The 17,122-nt window shown below is 50.5% G+C and overlaps 1 protein-coding gene across 1 annotated transcript in view; it reads left to right on the top strand.

Moving 5' to 3' along the window:
• Nucleotides 1-17,122, top strand: part of DNAH2 (dynein axonemal heavy chain 2) — a gene marked incomplete at its 3' end in the record, with an annotated part of 86,420 nt that overhangs the window by 51,875 nt on the left and 17,423 nt on the right. Inside the window, exons 41-64 of the mRNA XM_082860253.1 lie at nt 1,017-1,235; nt 1,462-1,579; nt 1,792-1,928; nt 2,446-2,583; nt 2,675-2,833; nt 4,474-4,626; nt 4,805-4,896; nt 5,226-5,424; nt 5,576-5,800; nt 6,772-6,876; nt 7,621-7,809; nt 8,009-8,094; nt 8,223-8,353; nt 8,511-8,660; nt 9,014-9,181; nt 9,429-9,589; nt 9,869-10,008; nt 11,424-11,556; nt 11,668-11,807; nt 13,098-13,308; nt 13,519-13,635; nt 13,806-13,947; nt 14,640-14,809; nt 14,948-15,064. Coding sequence (XP_082716379.1) covers nt 1,017-1,235; nt 1,462-1,579; nt 1,792-1,928; nt 2,446-2,583; nt 2,675-2,833; nt 4,474-4,626; nt 4,805-4,896; nt 5,226-5,424; nt 5,576-5,800; nt 6,772-6,876; nt 7,621-7,809; nt 8,009-8,094; nt 8,223-8,353; nt 8,511-8,660; nt 9,014-9,181; nt 9,429-9,589; nt 9,869-10,008; nt 11,424-11,556; nt 11,668-11,807; nt 13,098-13,308; nt 13,519-13,635; nt 13,806-13,947; nt 14,640-14,809; nt 14,948-15,064 — 3,600 coding nt within the window. The remainder of the gene's footprint in view (nt 1-1,016; nt 1,236-1,461; nt 1,580-1,791; nt 1,929-2,445; nt 2,584-2,674; nt 2,834-4,473; nt 4,627-4,804; nt 4,897-5,225; nt 5,425-5,575; nt 5,801-6,771; nt 6,877-7,620; nt 7,810-8,008; nt 8,095-8,222; nt 8,354-8,510; nt 8,661-9,013; nt 9,182-9,428; nt 9,590-9,868; nt 10,009-11,423; nt 11,557-11,667; nt 11,808-13,097; nt 13,309-13,518; nt 13,636-13,805; nt 13,948-14,639; nt 14,810-14,947; nt 15,065-17,122) is intronic.

A 17,122-nucleotide genomic window follows, 5' to 3' on the forward strand; every position in this document is an offset into this window, starting at 1 on the left:
TTTTCACATTCTTTTCTATTATAGGTTACTATAAGATATTATATATATAGTTCCCTGTGCTATCTGGTAGGTCCTTGTTTATTTTATATATAGTAGTTTGTATCTGTTAATCTCAAACCCCTAATTTATCCACACCTTTCCCCCTTTGGTGACCATGAGTTTGTTTTCAACGTCTATGAGTCTATTTCTGTTTTGTAAATTAGTTCATTTGTATCATTTTTTTAGATTCCACATGTAAGTAATATCATGTGATATTTGTCTTTCTCTCTCTGACTTAAGATGATAATCTCTAGATTCATCCATGTTGCTGCAAATGGTATTATTTCATTCTTTTTTATGGCTGAGTAATATTTCATTGTATAAATATACCACATCTTCTTTATCCATTCATCTGTTGACAAGCATTTAGGTTGCTTCCATGTCTTGGCTATTGTAAATAGTGCTGCTATGAACATTGGGGTGCATGTATCTTTTTGAATTTGAGTTTTCATCTTTTTAACTTAGGTGATGATTTGTTTAATGTCTGGCTCCCCCACCAGACTGTGGGCTCTGCGATAGGATGAACACTAATTTGTTCTCAGCACCCAGCACACTGCTTGGCACATACTTTAGAGGCTTAATAAATATTTGTTGAATGATATTAGAAAAGATGTGTAGAGCTGCGTGTCAGACATTGTGTTTTACATTGACTATCTTACCTAATACAACAGCCCTATGCGGGAAGTACCATCATTACTCCCATTTAACAGATTAGGAAACTGAGGCTCAAAGAAGTTAACTTGCTCAGGTTCACATAGCTGAAAGCTGGGGCCCCAGGCTGGCTGACTCCAGAGCCCAATCTCTCAACTCTGCAATTAGCCAGCCTCCCAAGGAACAAACAACCGTCAGGGTGCGGAGGGCCCTGGTGCAATTTTTAATGGTTTGCACATTATCCTTCCAGGTATCGGTGAGCTTTTGAAAGTCCCTTACAAGCCACACCCTTTTTCTTCTGCTTCCTGTATTTTCCCTTCTCTCAGCTGCGGGAGGCCATTGAGCAGGAGATTCGGGATATGGGCCTGCAGACCATCCCGTTCACCCTCACCAAGGTTATCCAGCTGTATGAAACCAAGAACTCCCGCCACTCCACCATGATCGTGGGCTGCACAGGCAGCGGCAAGACTGCCTCGTGGAGAATTCTTCAGTCGTCCTTGTCCTCCCTGTGCCGCGCCGGAGAGCCCAACTTCAACATTGTCAGAGTACGGACCTGGGACAGTGGGGCCACTGGAGGAGACTTGAGTAGCAGGAAGACAGTGAGGCTGGGGGCAGGGGTGCGTAGGTGTCTGGGAGGGTGGTGCAGACCAGGAGGGCGGCCTGGGAGGGATGAGAGAGACAGGGGCCAAATACAAATACCTGGAAATAAAGGGACATCTTGGGATTTGTGTCAGCCGGCAGCTCAAAACCCCCTTCCTGTGTCATTTTTAGGAGTTCCCTTTGAACCCTAAGGCACTGTCCCTAGGGGAGCTGTATGGGGAATATGACCTCAACAGTAATGAATGGACAGACGGCGTCCTGTCCAGTGTCATGCGGACGGCTTGTGCAGGTACCCAAAGGATCTTGGGGCAGGGAGAGCAGATGCCTAAATCTCCTGTGTGGGTGGGCAGTCTGGGGATAGAAAGCTCATTTTGGGGGAAAAAATGCTTGGGGAATGCGGAGATCACCAGGAAGCATCTGCTTGCGTCTCCAGGGAGATGAGTGTGGAGGGAGGGCTGGGTAACAAAGCTCTGGTTTCCTTATCATCTACCTCCGACCAAGACGAGAAGCCGGATGAGAAGTGGATCCTTTTCGATGGCCCTGTGGACACACTGTGGATTGAGAGCATGAACTCTGTCATGGACGATAACAAAGTGCTGACCCTTATCAACGGAGAGCGCATCGCGATGCCTGAGCAGGTTCGGGAGTGGAAACTGGAGGGCCTGGGGCAGGGCTAAGGGGAAGAGCAGGGGCATCCAACAAGAAGGGGAAGTTCTATAGGAACGCCTAGGAGGAGGATGCCTGGATTCAGGGCAACCTGTGACTGAAGAAGAAATGCCTGTCTTACCACAGACTCTGAGGACAACTGTATAGAAAACACGATGTATTAGGACGCACTGTGTGGACTGAGGCAGCCTCATTGCCACTGACATATGAGGGATGACCTTCCGTTGTGCACCCAGAGTTACAATTCGTGGGCTCTTGTAAAGGCCACCCTTTCCCACCCGCTCAAACAATGTGAGCGAGAGAGTGATTTTTCATAAGGATGACCTTGAATAAACCCTGATTTCTTTTAACAAACAAATCATTTGTAAAGCTTAGGTCTTTATTCATCCTGCCACACGTGGTACTCAGTAGAGACACCTTGGGGCATCAGAATTCTGGGTGTTTTTATTACTGAGGGAAAGACAAGGTTCTGACCAAGTATATCCATAGGTGTCTCTCCTGTTCGAAGTGGAAAACTTGGCAGCGGCCTCCCCAGCCACCGTGTCTCGCTGCGGGGTGGTGTACACTGACTACGCTGACCTGGGCTGGAAGCCCTACGTTCAGTCATGGCTGGAGAAGAGGCCAAAGGTACGAAGGGAATGGAGGAGAGGAAAGGAACCGGTGGGGCCTGCGGAGGGGACACAAGAATAATTCAGAGCCCCTGCTTATTCAACTCCAGGTAGAGGCAGAGCCTCTTCAGCGCATGTTCGAAAAGTTCATCAACAAGATGCTGACCTTTAAGAAGAAAAACTGCCACGAGCTGGTGCCCCTCCCGGAATACAGCGGCATCATCTCCCTCTGCAATCTGTACTCAGCCCTGGCCACACCGGAGAATGGGGTGAGGGGGGACCAGGGCAGGAAGGGCTCTCGACCTCCCAGGACAACTTCAGGGAAATGGTGTGTCTGAGACACAATTGGAACATGAGGCTTGAGTGGAGCAGAGACTCCAAGGGGAGGCCTCACCAACCGTGGAGGCAGCGAGCGGTGTGTGTGTGTGTGTGTGTGTGCGTGTGTGCATTTGCATGCGCGTGTGTGTGCTCACACGCACACATGTGCATGCACACTGGGAGGCCAAACTAAGGACTCTAAATCAGATATAGTACACAATGGGTCTCACTGTAATTTCCTGCCCATATCTGGGAGCTGAGGATAGTTTATTTGGTTCCTCATTTCTCCATCCTTTCAAAAATTAAATATTAAGTCTTAGAATCTGTGAGGCCTTAGGATACTGTTTCTTTTTTGTTTGTTTTTTAAGAATTTTTTTTTTTTGGATAGGGACCACTTTTAAAGTCTTTACTGAATTTGTTACAATATTGCTTCTGTTATACGTTTTTTGTTTTTTTTTTGCGGTACGCGGGCCTCTCACCGTTGTGGCCTCTCCCGTTGCGGAGCACAGGCTCCGGACGCGCAGGCTCAGCGGCCATGGCTCACGGGCCCAGCCGCTCCGCAGCATGTGGGATCTTCCCGGACCGGGGCACAAACCCGCGTCCCCTGCATCGGCAGGCGGACTCTCAACCACTGCGCCACCAGGGAAGCCCCTATGTTTTGTTTTTTTGGCTGCAAGGCATGTGGGATCTTAGCTCCCCAACCAGGGATTGAACCCGCACCCCCTGCATTGTAAGGTGAAGTCTTAACCACTGGACCGCTGGGGAAGACCCTGGGATACTGTTTCTGCTGGGAGGAGCTCCCCACCTAATCTGATGAGGGGTTTTAGAAATTTTCAGATTAACTGATATTTAAGAAAATTTTTGTTTGGTTTAGAATTTTGGAGTAAGGACCAAAATTGAGTATTTTTCTGTTGAGATTAAATTACTGCCTAGAAATGGTTCATATTGTCTTTAAGGACATTGACAGATCACTCAACTATTAATATAAAGTTATATGACAATTAAGATCTATAACAGTGTGTGCCATTCCTGGTATGGTTAATATAAATTAAAACCATGTCGGTGAAGTTGCAAAATGACATAGGGGAAAAGGACAGTAATATAGTGTCAATGGCACCCAGCTGCTAAGGAGGACTGGGTAGGGGGAAGAATGCTGATGAACAAAACAAAGAGAGGAGGGCAGTCTAGGTAAAGGGAATGGCTTTTGCAAAAACACAGAGACACAAGAGTCAGTCCCCGCTGGGCAGGGTGGGTGATGGGTGGATGGTGTTGGCGGTGTTACAACCCCTCTTCGCTGCAGCAGAGACCCCGAGAAGAGGATGGTGAGATGTGTGTTGAGCTGGAAGGACAGACTAAAGATTCTGGATTCAATATGGTAGACAGTGGAGTCTCAACACAATTTCCCACCGTGTCGCTGAAACTTAGTAGGTTTAATTTAAATGTTTTGACTTAGGTTTATCTACAGCCATATGGTTTTCCAAACAGAACCAGGAAGGGAGGGAAACTCGAAGCCTTTGTGATGAGCTGCCAAAATTAGACGCCTCCACCTCTTACAGATTTACGGTACTTCCGTTTCTCCTTTTGCACCCAGGTGAACCCAGCTGATGGTGAGAACTTTGTCTCCATGGTAGAGCTGACATTTGTGTTCAGCATGATCTGGTCTGTGTGTGCCTCCGTGGATGAGGAGGGCCGCAAGAAGATCGACAGTTACCTCCGAGAGATTGAGGGCACTTTCCCCAACAAGGTCAGGGCCCTCAAACCCAGCTGCCCTGTTTTTCTGCCTCCCTGATCCTTAGACTCTTCTTGAGCCTCAGCCTGCCGCCCAGCTCTCTTTCTTCTGCCCAGTGGTCTGTGAGCGCTTTTTCTGGGCAGGGAAAAGCTAAAGGAAGGCTTTGGTAACCCGCCACACGTTCCCTCCTCAGGACACAGTGTATGAGTATTTTGTGGACCCCAAGATGCGGAGTTGGACATCATTTGAGGAGAAGCTCCCAAAGAGTTGGCGCTACCCTCCAAAGTGAGAGCCGGACCTGGGGGGTGGGTCAGGCTTGGGGCTGCGGTGGGTGGGCGATGTGGTGAGAGAGCCAAAGAGGGGTGCAAAAGTGAGCTGTAGGAAGAGAGGGTGGATCCCAAGGCAGAGATGGCTTTCCAGTGCAGGAAGTGGGATCTAGAGGAAATGGGACAGGGTCCTTCAGGAGAATGCCTGATCCCCGGACCCCGCAGGAGGCAGGCTTGGCGATTAGAGAGTGGTGATGCCGGAGGAGGATAAACGCTGCGGGGCAGAAGGAAGCGGGAGTTAGAAAGGAGCGGGCCACGATCTTGAGACACAGTCCCTTTCCCCACCAGCTTCCCCTTCTACAAGATCACGGTGCCCACCGTTGACACTGTCCGCTACAACTACTTGGTGAGCACCTTGGTGGCCAACCAGAACCCCGTCCTGCTGGTGGGTCCCGTGGGGACTGGAAAGACGTCCATCGCTCAGAGTGTCCTGCAGTCCTTGCCCTCCAGCCAGTGGTCAGTGCTCACTGTCAACATGTCTGCGCAGGTGTGTGGCAGGACCCAGGGCCAGGCCGCCAGCTCCCTGCTCTTTCCCTGCCTCTGCTCCCCCTTGGGATCCAAGTGCCTGGTCGACACTCCTCTCTAACCCCGTATTTCTCCTGGGGGACCCAGCATTCATTCTGTGCCTTTTTCACCAGACCACATCCAATAATGTGCAGAGCATCATTGAGAGCAGGGTGGAGAAGCGAACCAAGGGTGTCTATGTGCCATTTGGAGGCAAAAGCATGATCACCTTCATGGATGACCTAAATATGCCAGCTAAGGACACGTTTGGGTCCCAGCCCCCCCTGGAGCTGATTCGCCTCTGGATTGACTATGGCTTCTGGTATGATCGAACGAAACAGACCATCAAGTACATACGAGTAAGCATCCCGAAAATTTGTTCTTCAGGCCTCCGTTCCCGCCCATGATGGGTTCAGTCCCCGCTCCTCTGGGACCCCAGGATAGAATCCTGTAAGCCTATGTTCCTCCCCGCACAGGAGTGTCCTGCCTTTCTCAGGACCCACACATCTGGCTCCTAGGTTATCAATTCCTGTTAGTAACCGTCCTCACTGACTGTCCTGTGCTTCCTGACCAAGGGAGCCTGTCCTCCAACTTCCACTCCTTTCCCAGGCCTCTTATTCCTTGCTCCCATGGCAACGCTGATGCCAACCAGAGCTGCCCATAACCCCGTCGCCAGGCCTCTCCACCTCCCACTGTTTCAGTAACCACCTCCGCTCCCCACCCAGAATCCAGGTGTCTCCCTTCAGTCCTGGCTTTTCTCCCATGGGATTCTGAATGTCTTGTTTCTTTTTCCTGAATCAATGGGCAGCCATTCCAGCCTGATATCTGGGGCACTCATCTGTCTGGCCCTCGGGGTCCAAAACTCACCTAATAACATATTCATACGTTTCTGAGAAAAAACACGCACATACATACACAGATACATGTGTGTGTGTGTGTATATATATATATATTTATTTATTTATTTAAAATAGAAAAGAAGAGAAAGTCTAGAAGACGTAATCAAATGTTGTTTTTTTAACTTACCTCTATTTTCCAATTTGGGAACATGGATTATAATGATGAAATAAGAACAAATACATTACTTTAGTAATTCTGTAAAAGTGTCCCAAATCCCTTCCTTCCCCTCACCTTTCCCTGCCCCTTCTACTCCGTGTTTCTTCCTGCTTTCTGTCCCTGTCTTCCCTCTTCCTGTTTGTCCCTCCATCTCCTCTCTTCCTCATGGCTCCTCTCACATCCTCCCTATTTCCATGCTCCCTCTCTTCCCATCCTCTCACCTGTCTCCACCCCCCACCCCCACCCCCCACCCCATCTGGTCTTTGCTCTCTAGGACATGTTCCTGATGGCTGCCATGGGCCCTTCCGGGGGTGGACGGACCGTCATCTCCCCAAGGCTGCAGAGTCGCTTCAACATCATCAACATGACCTTCCCTACGGTGAGGGCATCCTGAGGGCTGGGGGAGGGGACTGTAGAAGGCCAAGCCATCTGTGGCTCAGAGAACGACGGGGCAGATCACAGAGGGGCCCAAGGACCCCCTGGGCTGAGTTGCATTCAGGGAGCTATGATACGTGGAGGGGAGACCGCTCTCTGCAGGAGCCTTGCTTCTGCTGAGCTAGGAGAGCTGCAGGGTGAGAGTGTAGCCTGACTCCGGCATGTGAAGCCTAACAGTCCCAGTGGGCAGAGAGTGGGGACCAAACAGACAAGGAAGGTAGAGCCTCCAAAGCAGAGAGCTGGGAGCGGCCCAGGGCTGGGGTGAGGCAAGGGAGGCACTCAGGGGCACCCAAAGCTCTCAGAAGTCAAGAGAGATAATATTTTCATGTAACGTTAAAAAAAATTTATGCCAAAAATTCACAATGAACAAGATGCCAAAATTTTAAATAAGTACAAGGTCAGTATAGTACCGTGCTGAGCCTCATGAGAGCCTGAGGCAAAAGGAAAAACCAGGAATACAGATCCCGTCTTTCTTTAAAATGTTCGTATTTGTTCATCGTGGACCGTTTGCATTAATCTTGATTTTTAAATACTACACTAAAGCATTATTTCTCTTGATTTCTGAGGTTTTTTTGTGCCCCCCTTAAATGCTGCCCCCAAGACAAGTGCTTTTCTCCCCTGACCCTAGCCCCCCCCTTGGGTGAAAGGTCACGAGCCTGCAATGTTGAGCCTGAGAGCCTGTTTCTAGGAGTCGCAGATCCTCCGGATATTTGGCACCATGATCAATCAGAAGCTCCAGGACTTTGAGGAAGAGGTGAAGCCCACTGGGGATGTGGTGACCAAGGCCACCTTGGATGTGTACAACACTGTGGTACAGCGCTTCCTGCCCACGCCTGCCAAGATCCACTACCTCTTCAACCTTCGAGACATCTCCAAGGTGAAATTCTGTCAGACCTTGCCCCTTTGGCCCAGCACGGCCTCCTTGGAGGCATTCTCCTCTCCTCAGAGTAAGCCTTGGAGCTCAGTAGCAGCCCACACACCCCAAACCACCCCCATCCGGGAATGCTGCTTTCTCTAAAACTTCTGGAGGGACTCTCTTCCCTCCCTCCATCCCACTAGCCACGCCCCTTCCCTAGGTTTTCCAGGGCATGCTGAGAGCCAGCAAGGACTTTCACGATACCAAGTCCAGCATCACACGACTCTGGATCCATGAATGTTTCAGGTGAGGTAGCTGTGCCTGCCAGGTCCAGGCCTTCCCAAGCCCAAGCCTCCACCCCCCACCCGCCTGTCCCTTCCCCAAGGCCACGCTCCTCTTCATTCCCAGATCTCACCCCAGCTCCCTCCCAACAGAGTCTTCTCTGACCGCCTAGTTGACACGGCAGACATGGAAGCCTTCGTGGGCATCATAAGTGACAAACTCGGCTCCTTCTTTGACCTCACATTTCATAACCTTTGTCCCAACAAACGTTCTCCCATCTTTGGTGAGCTGGGAGCTGTGGCCCCTCTAGGCTGGAGACCCTTAGGAGATGGGTTAGAAGGGGAGGCGGGGCACCAAGTCCCATGGATGCGTAGGGCTCTTTGGGGAAGCCTGGGGAGGACGAGGCATTTGAGATCTGCCCCCCTCTTCCCATGACCCAGGGGACTTCCTGCGGGAGCCCAAGGTGTACGAAGACCTGACGGATCTGACGGTCCTGAGGACAGCCATGGAGACGGCGCTAAATGAGTACAACCTGTCACCCGCCGTCGTGCCAATGCAGCTGGTGCTCTTCCGAGAGGCCATTGAACACAGTGAGCACCTCCTGCTCCCATCCCTTCTCCAGCCTCTCAGTTATGGGATATTCCAAGGAAATGGGGATCTCTTCCCAGGTTGCTCCCAAATCAAGTCTCAGAAGTTGCCTTCCTCCCTAACCCCAGATGTGCTTGTGGCCATGGGTGGGCTTTTCCTTGATGATGGTGTTTAACAGAGATGGTGGACGTTGAGAGTTGAATTGCTACGAGTGCTTCAGGCACCAACCTCTTGCCACGCTGCCTGGTTCCTCTACTGCAGTTTTAGTCGTCCCAGTCCCCAGCCTAGGGCCTGGAGGTCCCCTGAGGTTGTTCAACCAACTCATCACCCCCACCCCCTACCCCCTACCCTCCAGTCACACGGATTGTGCGGGTCATTGGACAGCCTCGGGGCAACATGCTCTTGGTGGGCATTGGGGGCAGCGGACGTCAGAGTCTGGCCCGCTTGGCCTCATCCATCTGCGAGTACATCACCTTCCAGATTGAGGTCACCAAACATTATCGAAAGCAGGAATTCCGAGACGGTAACGCTGGGTTTCTGAGATGGAAGAGGGTTTGGGGCTGGGAGTGAAAGATCAGATGCCTGAACTTCCTGTGATGACAAGTGAGAGGAGGGATGGAAGCCGGGTAGGGAGCCGCGCCAGGCCCCGGGTGGGGTACAGGACGGTGTCGTGTATGTGTTGCCAGCTGGGGGAGGGCTCCTGAATCTCAGAAGGGGAAGGAGGGACAGGATGCTGAATCTGAAGAGTGTTTCTGTCTCCTCTGGCCCAGATATCAAGCGTCTGTATCTCCAGGCTGGGGTAGAGCTCAAGGCCACGTCCTTCCTTTTTGTGGACACCCAGGTTGCTGACGAATCATTCCTAGAGGACATTAACAACATCCTCAGCTCAGGCGAGGTCCCCAATCTCTACAAGGCGGATGAATTTGAAGAGGTGCGATCCTTCCACACCCACTACCAGTTGGTTCTTTGGCCTTCCTAACTAACCCCTTCTCACCTAATCCCAGAGGATGCTGCCGTAGCACCCCCTCCCTCCAACCCCCCATTAGGTGGTGCTTCCTCTTCTGCCATCCTCCCTCGCGGGACGCTAGGTGGGCCGAGCTGCTTTAAAACCCACACCCTGTGAGCCCAGCGCCACCTGCTGCTCCCTCCTCCCTCCAGCCCTGGGTTCTGCCCTTGGAACCTCAGCCCTCTGACTGCGGCTTCCACGCAGATCCAGACGCTCATCATAGAGCAGGCCCGCGCCGAGCAGGTGCCCGAGTCCTCGGACAGCCTCTTCGCCTACTTCACCGAGCGCGTGCGGAACAACCTGCACATCATCCTCTGCCTCAGCCCCGTGGGCGACCCCTTCAGGTGACTTGTTACAGCCTTCTCCCTCGAGGCCCCCACTCATCGCGGGGTCCTCCTCCCCGGTTCTGGCCCCTGTGCCTTCTTCCGGCGAGACTCCGGAATAGCGCTGGCCTCTCCAGCCCTGTACACCCCGTCTCCTGGACATAGCCTGTGTTTCCTTCAGCACGTTCCTGCTGCTTACATGGGAGCCTTTTGGTGTATCAGATTTCTTTATTTTTCCGGAAGATGGAGGTGGTTTTTATGTTTTGTTTTTAAATTTTTAATTGTGGTTAAAAACACAGATAAAATTTAATCATTTTAGCCATATTTTTTTCAGGTTTGTGGCTTGTCTCTTCACTTTCTTTAAGTTTTTGGCGTTTTTTTGTTTTTGCTAAAGAGAAGTTCTTAAATTAAAAAAAAATGTTTATTTATCTTGGTTGCCAGGTCTTAGTTGTGGCACATGGGATCTTTAGTTGTGGCATGCAGCCTTCTTAGTTGCGGCATGCGTGCAGGATCTAGTTCCCTGACCAGGGATTGAACCTGGGCCCCCTGCATTGGGAGCGCAGAGTCTTAACCACTCTAGGGACCAGGGAAGTCTCTAACCGTTTTTAAGTATACAGCTCAGCAGTGTTAAGTATATTCACACTGTTGTGCAACAGATTTCTGGAACATTCTCATTGTGCAAAACTGTAACTCTATAACCACTGGACAACTGCCCATTTCCCCCACCACCCCCAGGCCCTGGCAACCACCCTTCTACTTTCTGTTTCTGTGAGTGACCACTCTAGATACCACGTAGAGGTAGAATCATACAGTATCTGTCTTTTTGTAACTGGCTTATTTCACTTAGCATAACGTCCTCAAGGTTCATCCATGCTGTAGCAGGTGTCAGAATCTCCTGCCTCTTTAAGGCTGAATAATATTCCATCGTGTGTATACACCACATTTGATCCATTCTTGGTATGACTAGATTTTCAAGGGCATTGGAAAATAGGACGACAGAGAACTTGTGCAGAGAGGCGGTTTGGGTTACCATTTTGTTTATCTTTTCATCTTTTTGGTTTATGGCATATTTACCATGTACCAGGCTCTGTGCTAAGCATTTTACATGTGTCACCCCATTGAATCCCCTAACAACTCTAGTTAGTATGTTTTGTTATTCCCATTTTAGAGCTAAGGGAAATGACGTTCAAAAGATTACATCACTTGCCCCGAGATCCACACCTAGTTGGTGTGGAATCGGGTCTTTCTGACCGCAGAACTTGTTTCTAAACCCTGCACTGAATCAGCTCTGAGGGGAGCAAAACCTGGACAAGGAGACACAGGGGCACAGGGGTGGGGCTTTTAGGTTCCTGGGGAGTGGGTGGGGCTGTGACGAAGCCCCTCGCTGGAGGCTGAGTCTGCGATTGGGCTTAACTGCCTCTCGAAACCCACGCCAGGAACTGGATCCGCCAGTACCCAGCCTTGGTGAACTGCACAACCATCAACTGGTTCTCAGAGTGGCCCCGCGAGGCCCTGCTGGAGGTGGCTGAGAAGTATCTGGTGGGAGCAGACCTGGGGACCCAGGAGAATGTGAGGCCCTCCTCCCCACCTTTCCTCACCCCCCTGCACCTCCCGCCCATTTCTGTTCTCTGTCTGCCTTTACTCTTGCTCTGTCTCACCTCCTCTATGAATTGGCCTCAGATCCACAGGAAGGTGGCCCAGATCTTCGTCACCATGCACTGGTCAGTGGCTCAGTATTCCCAGAAGATGCTGCTGGAACTTCGAAGATACAACTACGTCACACCCACCAACTACCTGGAACTTGTATCTGGATATAAAAAGTACGATGAAGAGTAGGGGGCACAGAGGGCCAGGGAGCTTGGTGTCTTTCGAGGGTGCTTGGTGAAATGAAGTCAGGGAAAATATCCGGGAGCTGGCCAAGGGGACCCGCTCGAGGACTGGGATGTTGATGTGGGATGGCAGAGATGCCAGAGACCTTGATTCTGTCCAGGAAGTTAAACAGAGAGATGGGGTTTCCAGGGGACATGGCCATCTCAGGGGCCCTCTGGCTGTGACCACTTTATACACCTCTCTGTCCTTATCTTCTAGAATGCTGTCTCTCTTCCCAACCACAATACAACTGTGACATTATATTATGGGTATATATGACAATGTAGGTCCTCTTCTCTCTGCCTTTAACATCTTCTAGACTTTCCACCATTCCCAAGAATTGTATATTCATTCATTAAGTTGTACTGACTGAGTTTTTATGTGCACAACACAATAATTTGCTTTGAAGGATATAAGAAGGTAAAAAAAACCTCATTTATTGGATTTAGTATTTCAAAGGTGAAGAAAAAGCCATTTGTAATAATAATGATAGCCAATATTCATTCATATAAAATATATTTTTGAGCACCTACTCTGTGCCAGGCACTCTTTTAGATGCTTGTAATACATATGCCAGTTAACAAAATAAAGTCCTTGCCTTCCCTGGGTACATAGGCTAACATCCTGTTTAGGATTTCCCAGTCACTGCGTTAAGCTCTTCACATGCCTATTATTACTTAATCCAGAAAACAATCTTGCATAGACATTTTCCTTTGGCTGTACAATGTTAAAACTCATTTTTGAGTGAGTCGCCAACATTTAAAACTTGGGGAGCCTTAGAAAACTCCTGATTTCCAGTCTGTCTCGAAGCATCAGAAATTGTGGCAATACTGAGCCCACATTCATTCTCAAATGGAAAAAAACAGGTTGGAGCCCAGAGATGGCCGCCCCCTTGAGAGAAGTTTGTGTTTTCTGGTTCACTGCAGCCCCCCTGTCTGCTGCACAGCGGGGAAGAGTCTCAAGTAGGGAAGTGGTGTGATGAAAACAGTAGCAAGCAAGCGGATTCTGACAGCGGTGTGTAGAATAAATCAGAGGCACGAGAGTCTGGAAGCAGGAAGACCGGTTGGGAGGCTGCTGGCAATGATCCAGGCAGGAAATGATAAAAATCTGACCAGGATGGTGTTGGTGGCAACGGGCAGGAAGACAGGGCCCAGAGCCGCTCTGGGAAGGAAGAGACTAAATGGGCCTCTCCTTTCTGGGTGCCCCGGCTCCTGAGGCACCGATCCTACTCTGTCCCCTAGGTTGCTGGCAGAGAAGCGGCAGGAGCTGCTGGACCAAGCCAATAAGCTGCGGACGGGGTTGTCTAAGATCGATGAAACTAGGGAAAAGGTGGAAGTGATGTCTTTGGAGCTGGAGGATGCCAAGAAAAAGGTGGCTGAGTTCCAGAAACAGTGCGAGGAGTACCTGGTCATCATCGTGCAGCAGAAGCGGGAAGCGGATGAGCAGCAGAAGGTGCCCCCGCCCCCTTCCCCTGCCCCTCGTGCCCCCTACACCCCGCACCCACTGGGCATGGGCTTCCCAGTCTCCACTGGTTACAGAGCAGGGAATGGGAGTTCCACTCCTCATGTTTTCTTTAGCTTTCTCTTTCTCTTGCCGCCAGCACCGTCACCGCCACTTTTGCTCAAGGTGAAATCAAAACCCTCGTTTTCTTTTTATCCGTAGGCTGTCACAGCCAATAGTGAGAAGATTGCAATTGAGGAAGTTAAGTGCAAGGCACTGGCTGACAATGCCCAGAAGGATCTAGAAGAGGCATTGCCAGCCCTGGAAGAGGCCATGCGGGTATCAGGGTGGGAGGGCTCAGGAAGGGGGTGGGGCCGGCCTTCTTTGTTCTCAAAGTCCCTGGGGAAGTAGGGAAGAAGAGGGGAACTTCAGCTGGGTCCTATCTCCATAAAGGAAGCCGTCTTACCACCTGAGTTGACTCTTGTCCCCAAGTTAATCCCTTTTCCCAGGCCCTGGAGTCTTTGAACAAGAAGGATATAGGAGAGATCAAGTCTTATGGACGGCCCCCTGCCCAAGTGGAGATGGTGTTGCAGGCAGTCATGATTCTCCGAGGCAACGAGCCCACCTGGGTAGAGGCCAAGAGGCAGCTAGGTAAGCCAGGGATCCGGAAGGTAATTAACATGAGTCCACCCAGCATTCCCTAATCATCTGCTGGGTGTCAGGCACTTGGAGAGACAGAGATGAAGGATGCATTGTACCAACCCTCAAAGCACAGAGCCCAGGAAGGAAGAGAAGGCATAAATGTCAGTCAAGTTTCTTTGGTTGTAAGTTACAGAAAATGACTCATCTTAATTTAAGCAAAAAAAAAAAAAAAAAATTTCATAAAGCTATAGGAATTATAGGAATATATCCCAGAATCCAAGGACAGGAATGTCTTCGCTCACCCATCCTCCAAAAACACAAGAATCAGAAAATGGATATAAAGAGTCTTTCTGTTTTATTCTTGCGATAGTTTTCCTGCTCTGAGTTCTGGTGGTAGGATGTAGCCTGTAAGCTGTAGTTTGGTGGCCCCTGCCCTAGAGGAAGGTGCAGAGTATATAGAAAGAGTGGTGTGTGGGGCAGTCGGGCTGAGAGCGTTGAAGGTAAGTGATGGGAGTTGAGGCTGCGGAGGTCCTGGAGGCCCTGGGAGCTTCGAGGGTCTAGAGAAGGGAGCAAGGTCAGCAGAAGGAGCTCGGGATGAGGGCAGATATGCTGGCCTTGGGAACTGAGCCCAGGAAGCATGTGGCCTGGATGAGGAGGGGGGCTGGGCCCTCTGGCTGAGGCCCCCTACCTTCATCCCACAGGGGAACAGAACTTCATCAAGTCACTGATCAACTTTGATAAGGACAATATCTCAGATAAGGTCCTGAAGAAGATCGGGGCCTACTGCGCCCAGCCGGACTTCCAGCCTGACATCATTGGCCGCGTGTCGCTGGCTGCCAAGTCCCTCTGCATGTGGGTTCGCGCCATGGAGGTAAGCGGTGGCCAGTGGGGAGGGGGGAGCAGTGAGGCCGGCCCAGGAGGAGGGGGGATGGAAGACCCAAGTGGGAAGGAAGGATCACGGGCAGGTGAGTGGGTGGCGGGTAAGAGGGTGCCTGCTGTCTCCCCGCAGCTGTACGGGCGGCTGTACCGGGTGGTGGAGCCCAAGCGGATCCGCATGAACTCTGCGTTGGCCCAGCTTCAGGAGAAGCAAGCGGCCCTGGCCGAGGCCCAGGAGAAGCTGCGTGAGGTGAGCCTCACACCCGCGTTTTCCGTTTTCCGAGGTGGTCCCTCTCCCAGATTTCTGAGGGATGCTTCCTGACTGTTTAATTTTCCCTGTCAAATTCTACTCCCCTCTCCCTTACAGTCCTGTCTGCCTCGCCGTCTGTGCCTTGTTTAGACAAGTCTGCCTCTGGCTCAGAAAGCTAAGCTGACTGAGAGGGTTACAAACACACAGGGGCACTGTCCCCAAGGAGCCCTTCCCAAGACTGACGGGGGAGCTGGCAATGTCTGCCATCCTTCGTTGGGGGCCCTTTGGAGAGGGACCCCGAGACCGTAGCCGATGAAATCCGTGTGGCAAATGTGTCTTTGCCGGGGGGATGGGACAAAAGTGTCACACTGCTGCTTGGACCTGGAGGAATGTGGGGGCTTTGGAGCCCGGGGAGGGGATGGGGTCGTCTGGAGGTAGAGAGGGGTATTTCCTGTGAGTGGACTAGACGATCCAGAAGGTGATTTCCTACAAGATATATGCACAAGTAACTCCCTAACCAGGCAGAATATGTTATTATCAAGAGTTCAAAATTCTTTCAGTCTATCATTTAATTTTCTATCATTGATTTGATGGGTAATATAAATACATCCACATGGTTTGAAATTTAAAAAGTACAAAAGCATATCCAGTAAGAATTCTCTCTCCCACCTTCTACTCTCTAGCCACCAGCTCTGCTCCCTTGAAAGCAACCCATATTACAGATTATTGTTTCGGCAAAATTTCTTTTCTTTTTTTTTTTTTTACATTACTTACACACACTGTTCTGCACCTTCCTATATTACTGACTTATATATCGAAGATTGTTCTGTATCAGTGTATAAAGAGTTCCTGCTTTCTTTTGACCGCTGCATGTTATGCCAGTAGATAGCTAGACCATCATTTTTCTTTTTTTAAATGGCCGTGCCACGCAGCTTGCAGGATCTTAGTTCCCTGACCCGGGTTTGAACCTGTGCCCCCTGCAGTGGAAGCACGGAGTCTTAACCACTGGACCACCAAGGAAGTCTTTCTTTCGTGTTTTTTTTTTTTTTTTGTAGACCATCATTTATTTAACCATCTCCCTTTTGGAAAGACAGATTCATTGCTTCCAAGTTTTTCATTTTCACTTGCCCTCTAACTTGGTTGATGCTATCTTTTTTTAAAAAAAATTTTATTTATTTATTTTTGGCTGCGTTGGGTCTTCGTTGCTGCACGCGGGCTTTCTCTAGTTGCGGAGAGCGGGTGCTACTCTTCATTGCGGTGCGCGGGCTTCTCATTGTGGTGGCTTCTCTTGTTGTGGAGCACAGGCTGTAGGCGCACAGGCTTCAGTAGTTGTGGCTCACGGGCTCTAGAGCGCAGGCTCAGTAGTTGTGGCGCACAGGCTTAGTTGCTCCGCGGCACGTGGGATCTTCCTGGACCAGGGCTCAAACCCGTGTCCCCTGCATTGGCAGGCAGATTCTTAACCACTGCGCCACCAGGGAAGCCCACTGCAATCAATGCTCTTAATTAAGGCCACCCTTGCAGACTACGTATTTCCTCTGCCCAAGTCCAGTTTCCTAGAAGTTGCCCTCCTTCAAACATCCTGCCTTTATAGAAATAGCCACTCACCCCTGGAAAAAGCTGCAGCCACCTGCCAAGGTCAGAATATCACAGGGTTGGCTTAAAAACTTTCACTCAGAGGCTTCCCTGGTGGCGCAGTGGTTAAAAATCCGCCTGCCAATGCAGGGAACATGGGTTCGAGCCCTGGTCCACGCAGATCCCACATGCCGTGTGCTAAACCCGCACGCCTAGAGCCCGTGCTCTGCAACAAGAGAAGCCACCGCAATGAGAAGCCCGCGCACCGCAAAGAAGAGTAGCCCCCGCTCTCCACAAGTAGAGAAAGCCCACGCACAGCAACGAAGACCCAGCGCAGCCAAAAATAAATTTAAAAAAGAAAAGAAACTGGCAATAGTGGTTCTCTCTCAGGCTGGGGCTGGGGGCTGGAGTAGGAGGAAGATGGACCCTTCACTCTATATGTTTTCGTTCCTTCAGAATGTTGATTCATGTGAAACATATTCACTA

Source organism: Leucopleurus acutus (assembly GCF_964270905.1).
Source record: "Leucopleurus acutus genome assembly, chromosome: 19".
Lineage (NCBI taxonomy): Eukaryota > Metazoa > Chordata > Mammalia > Artiodactyla > Delphinidae > Leucopleurus > Leucopleurus acutus.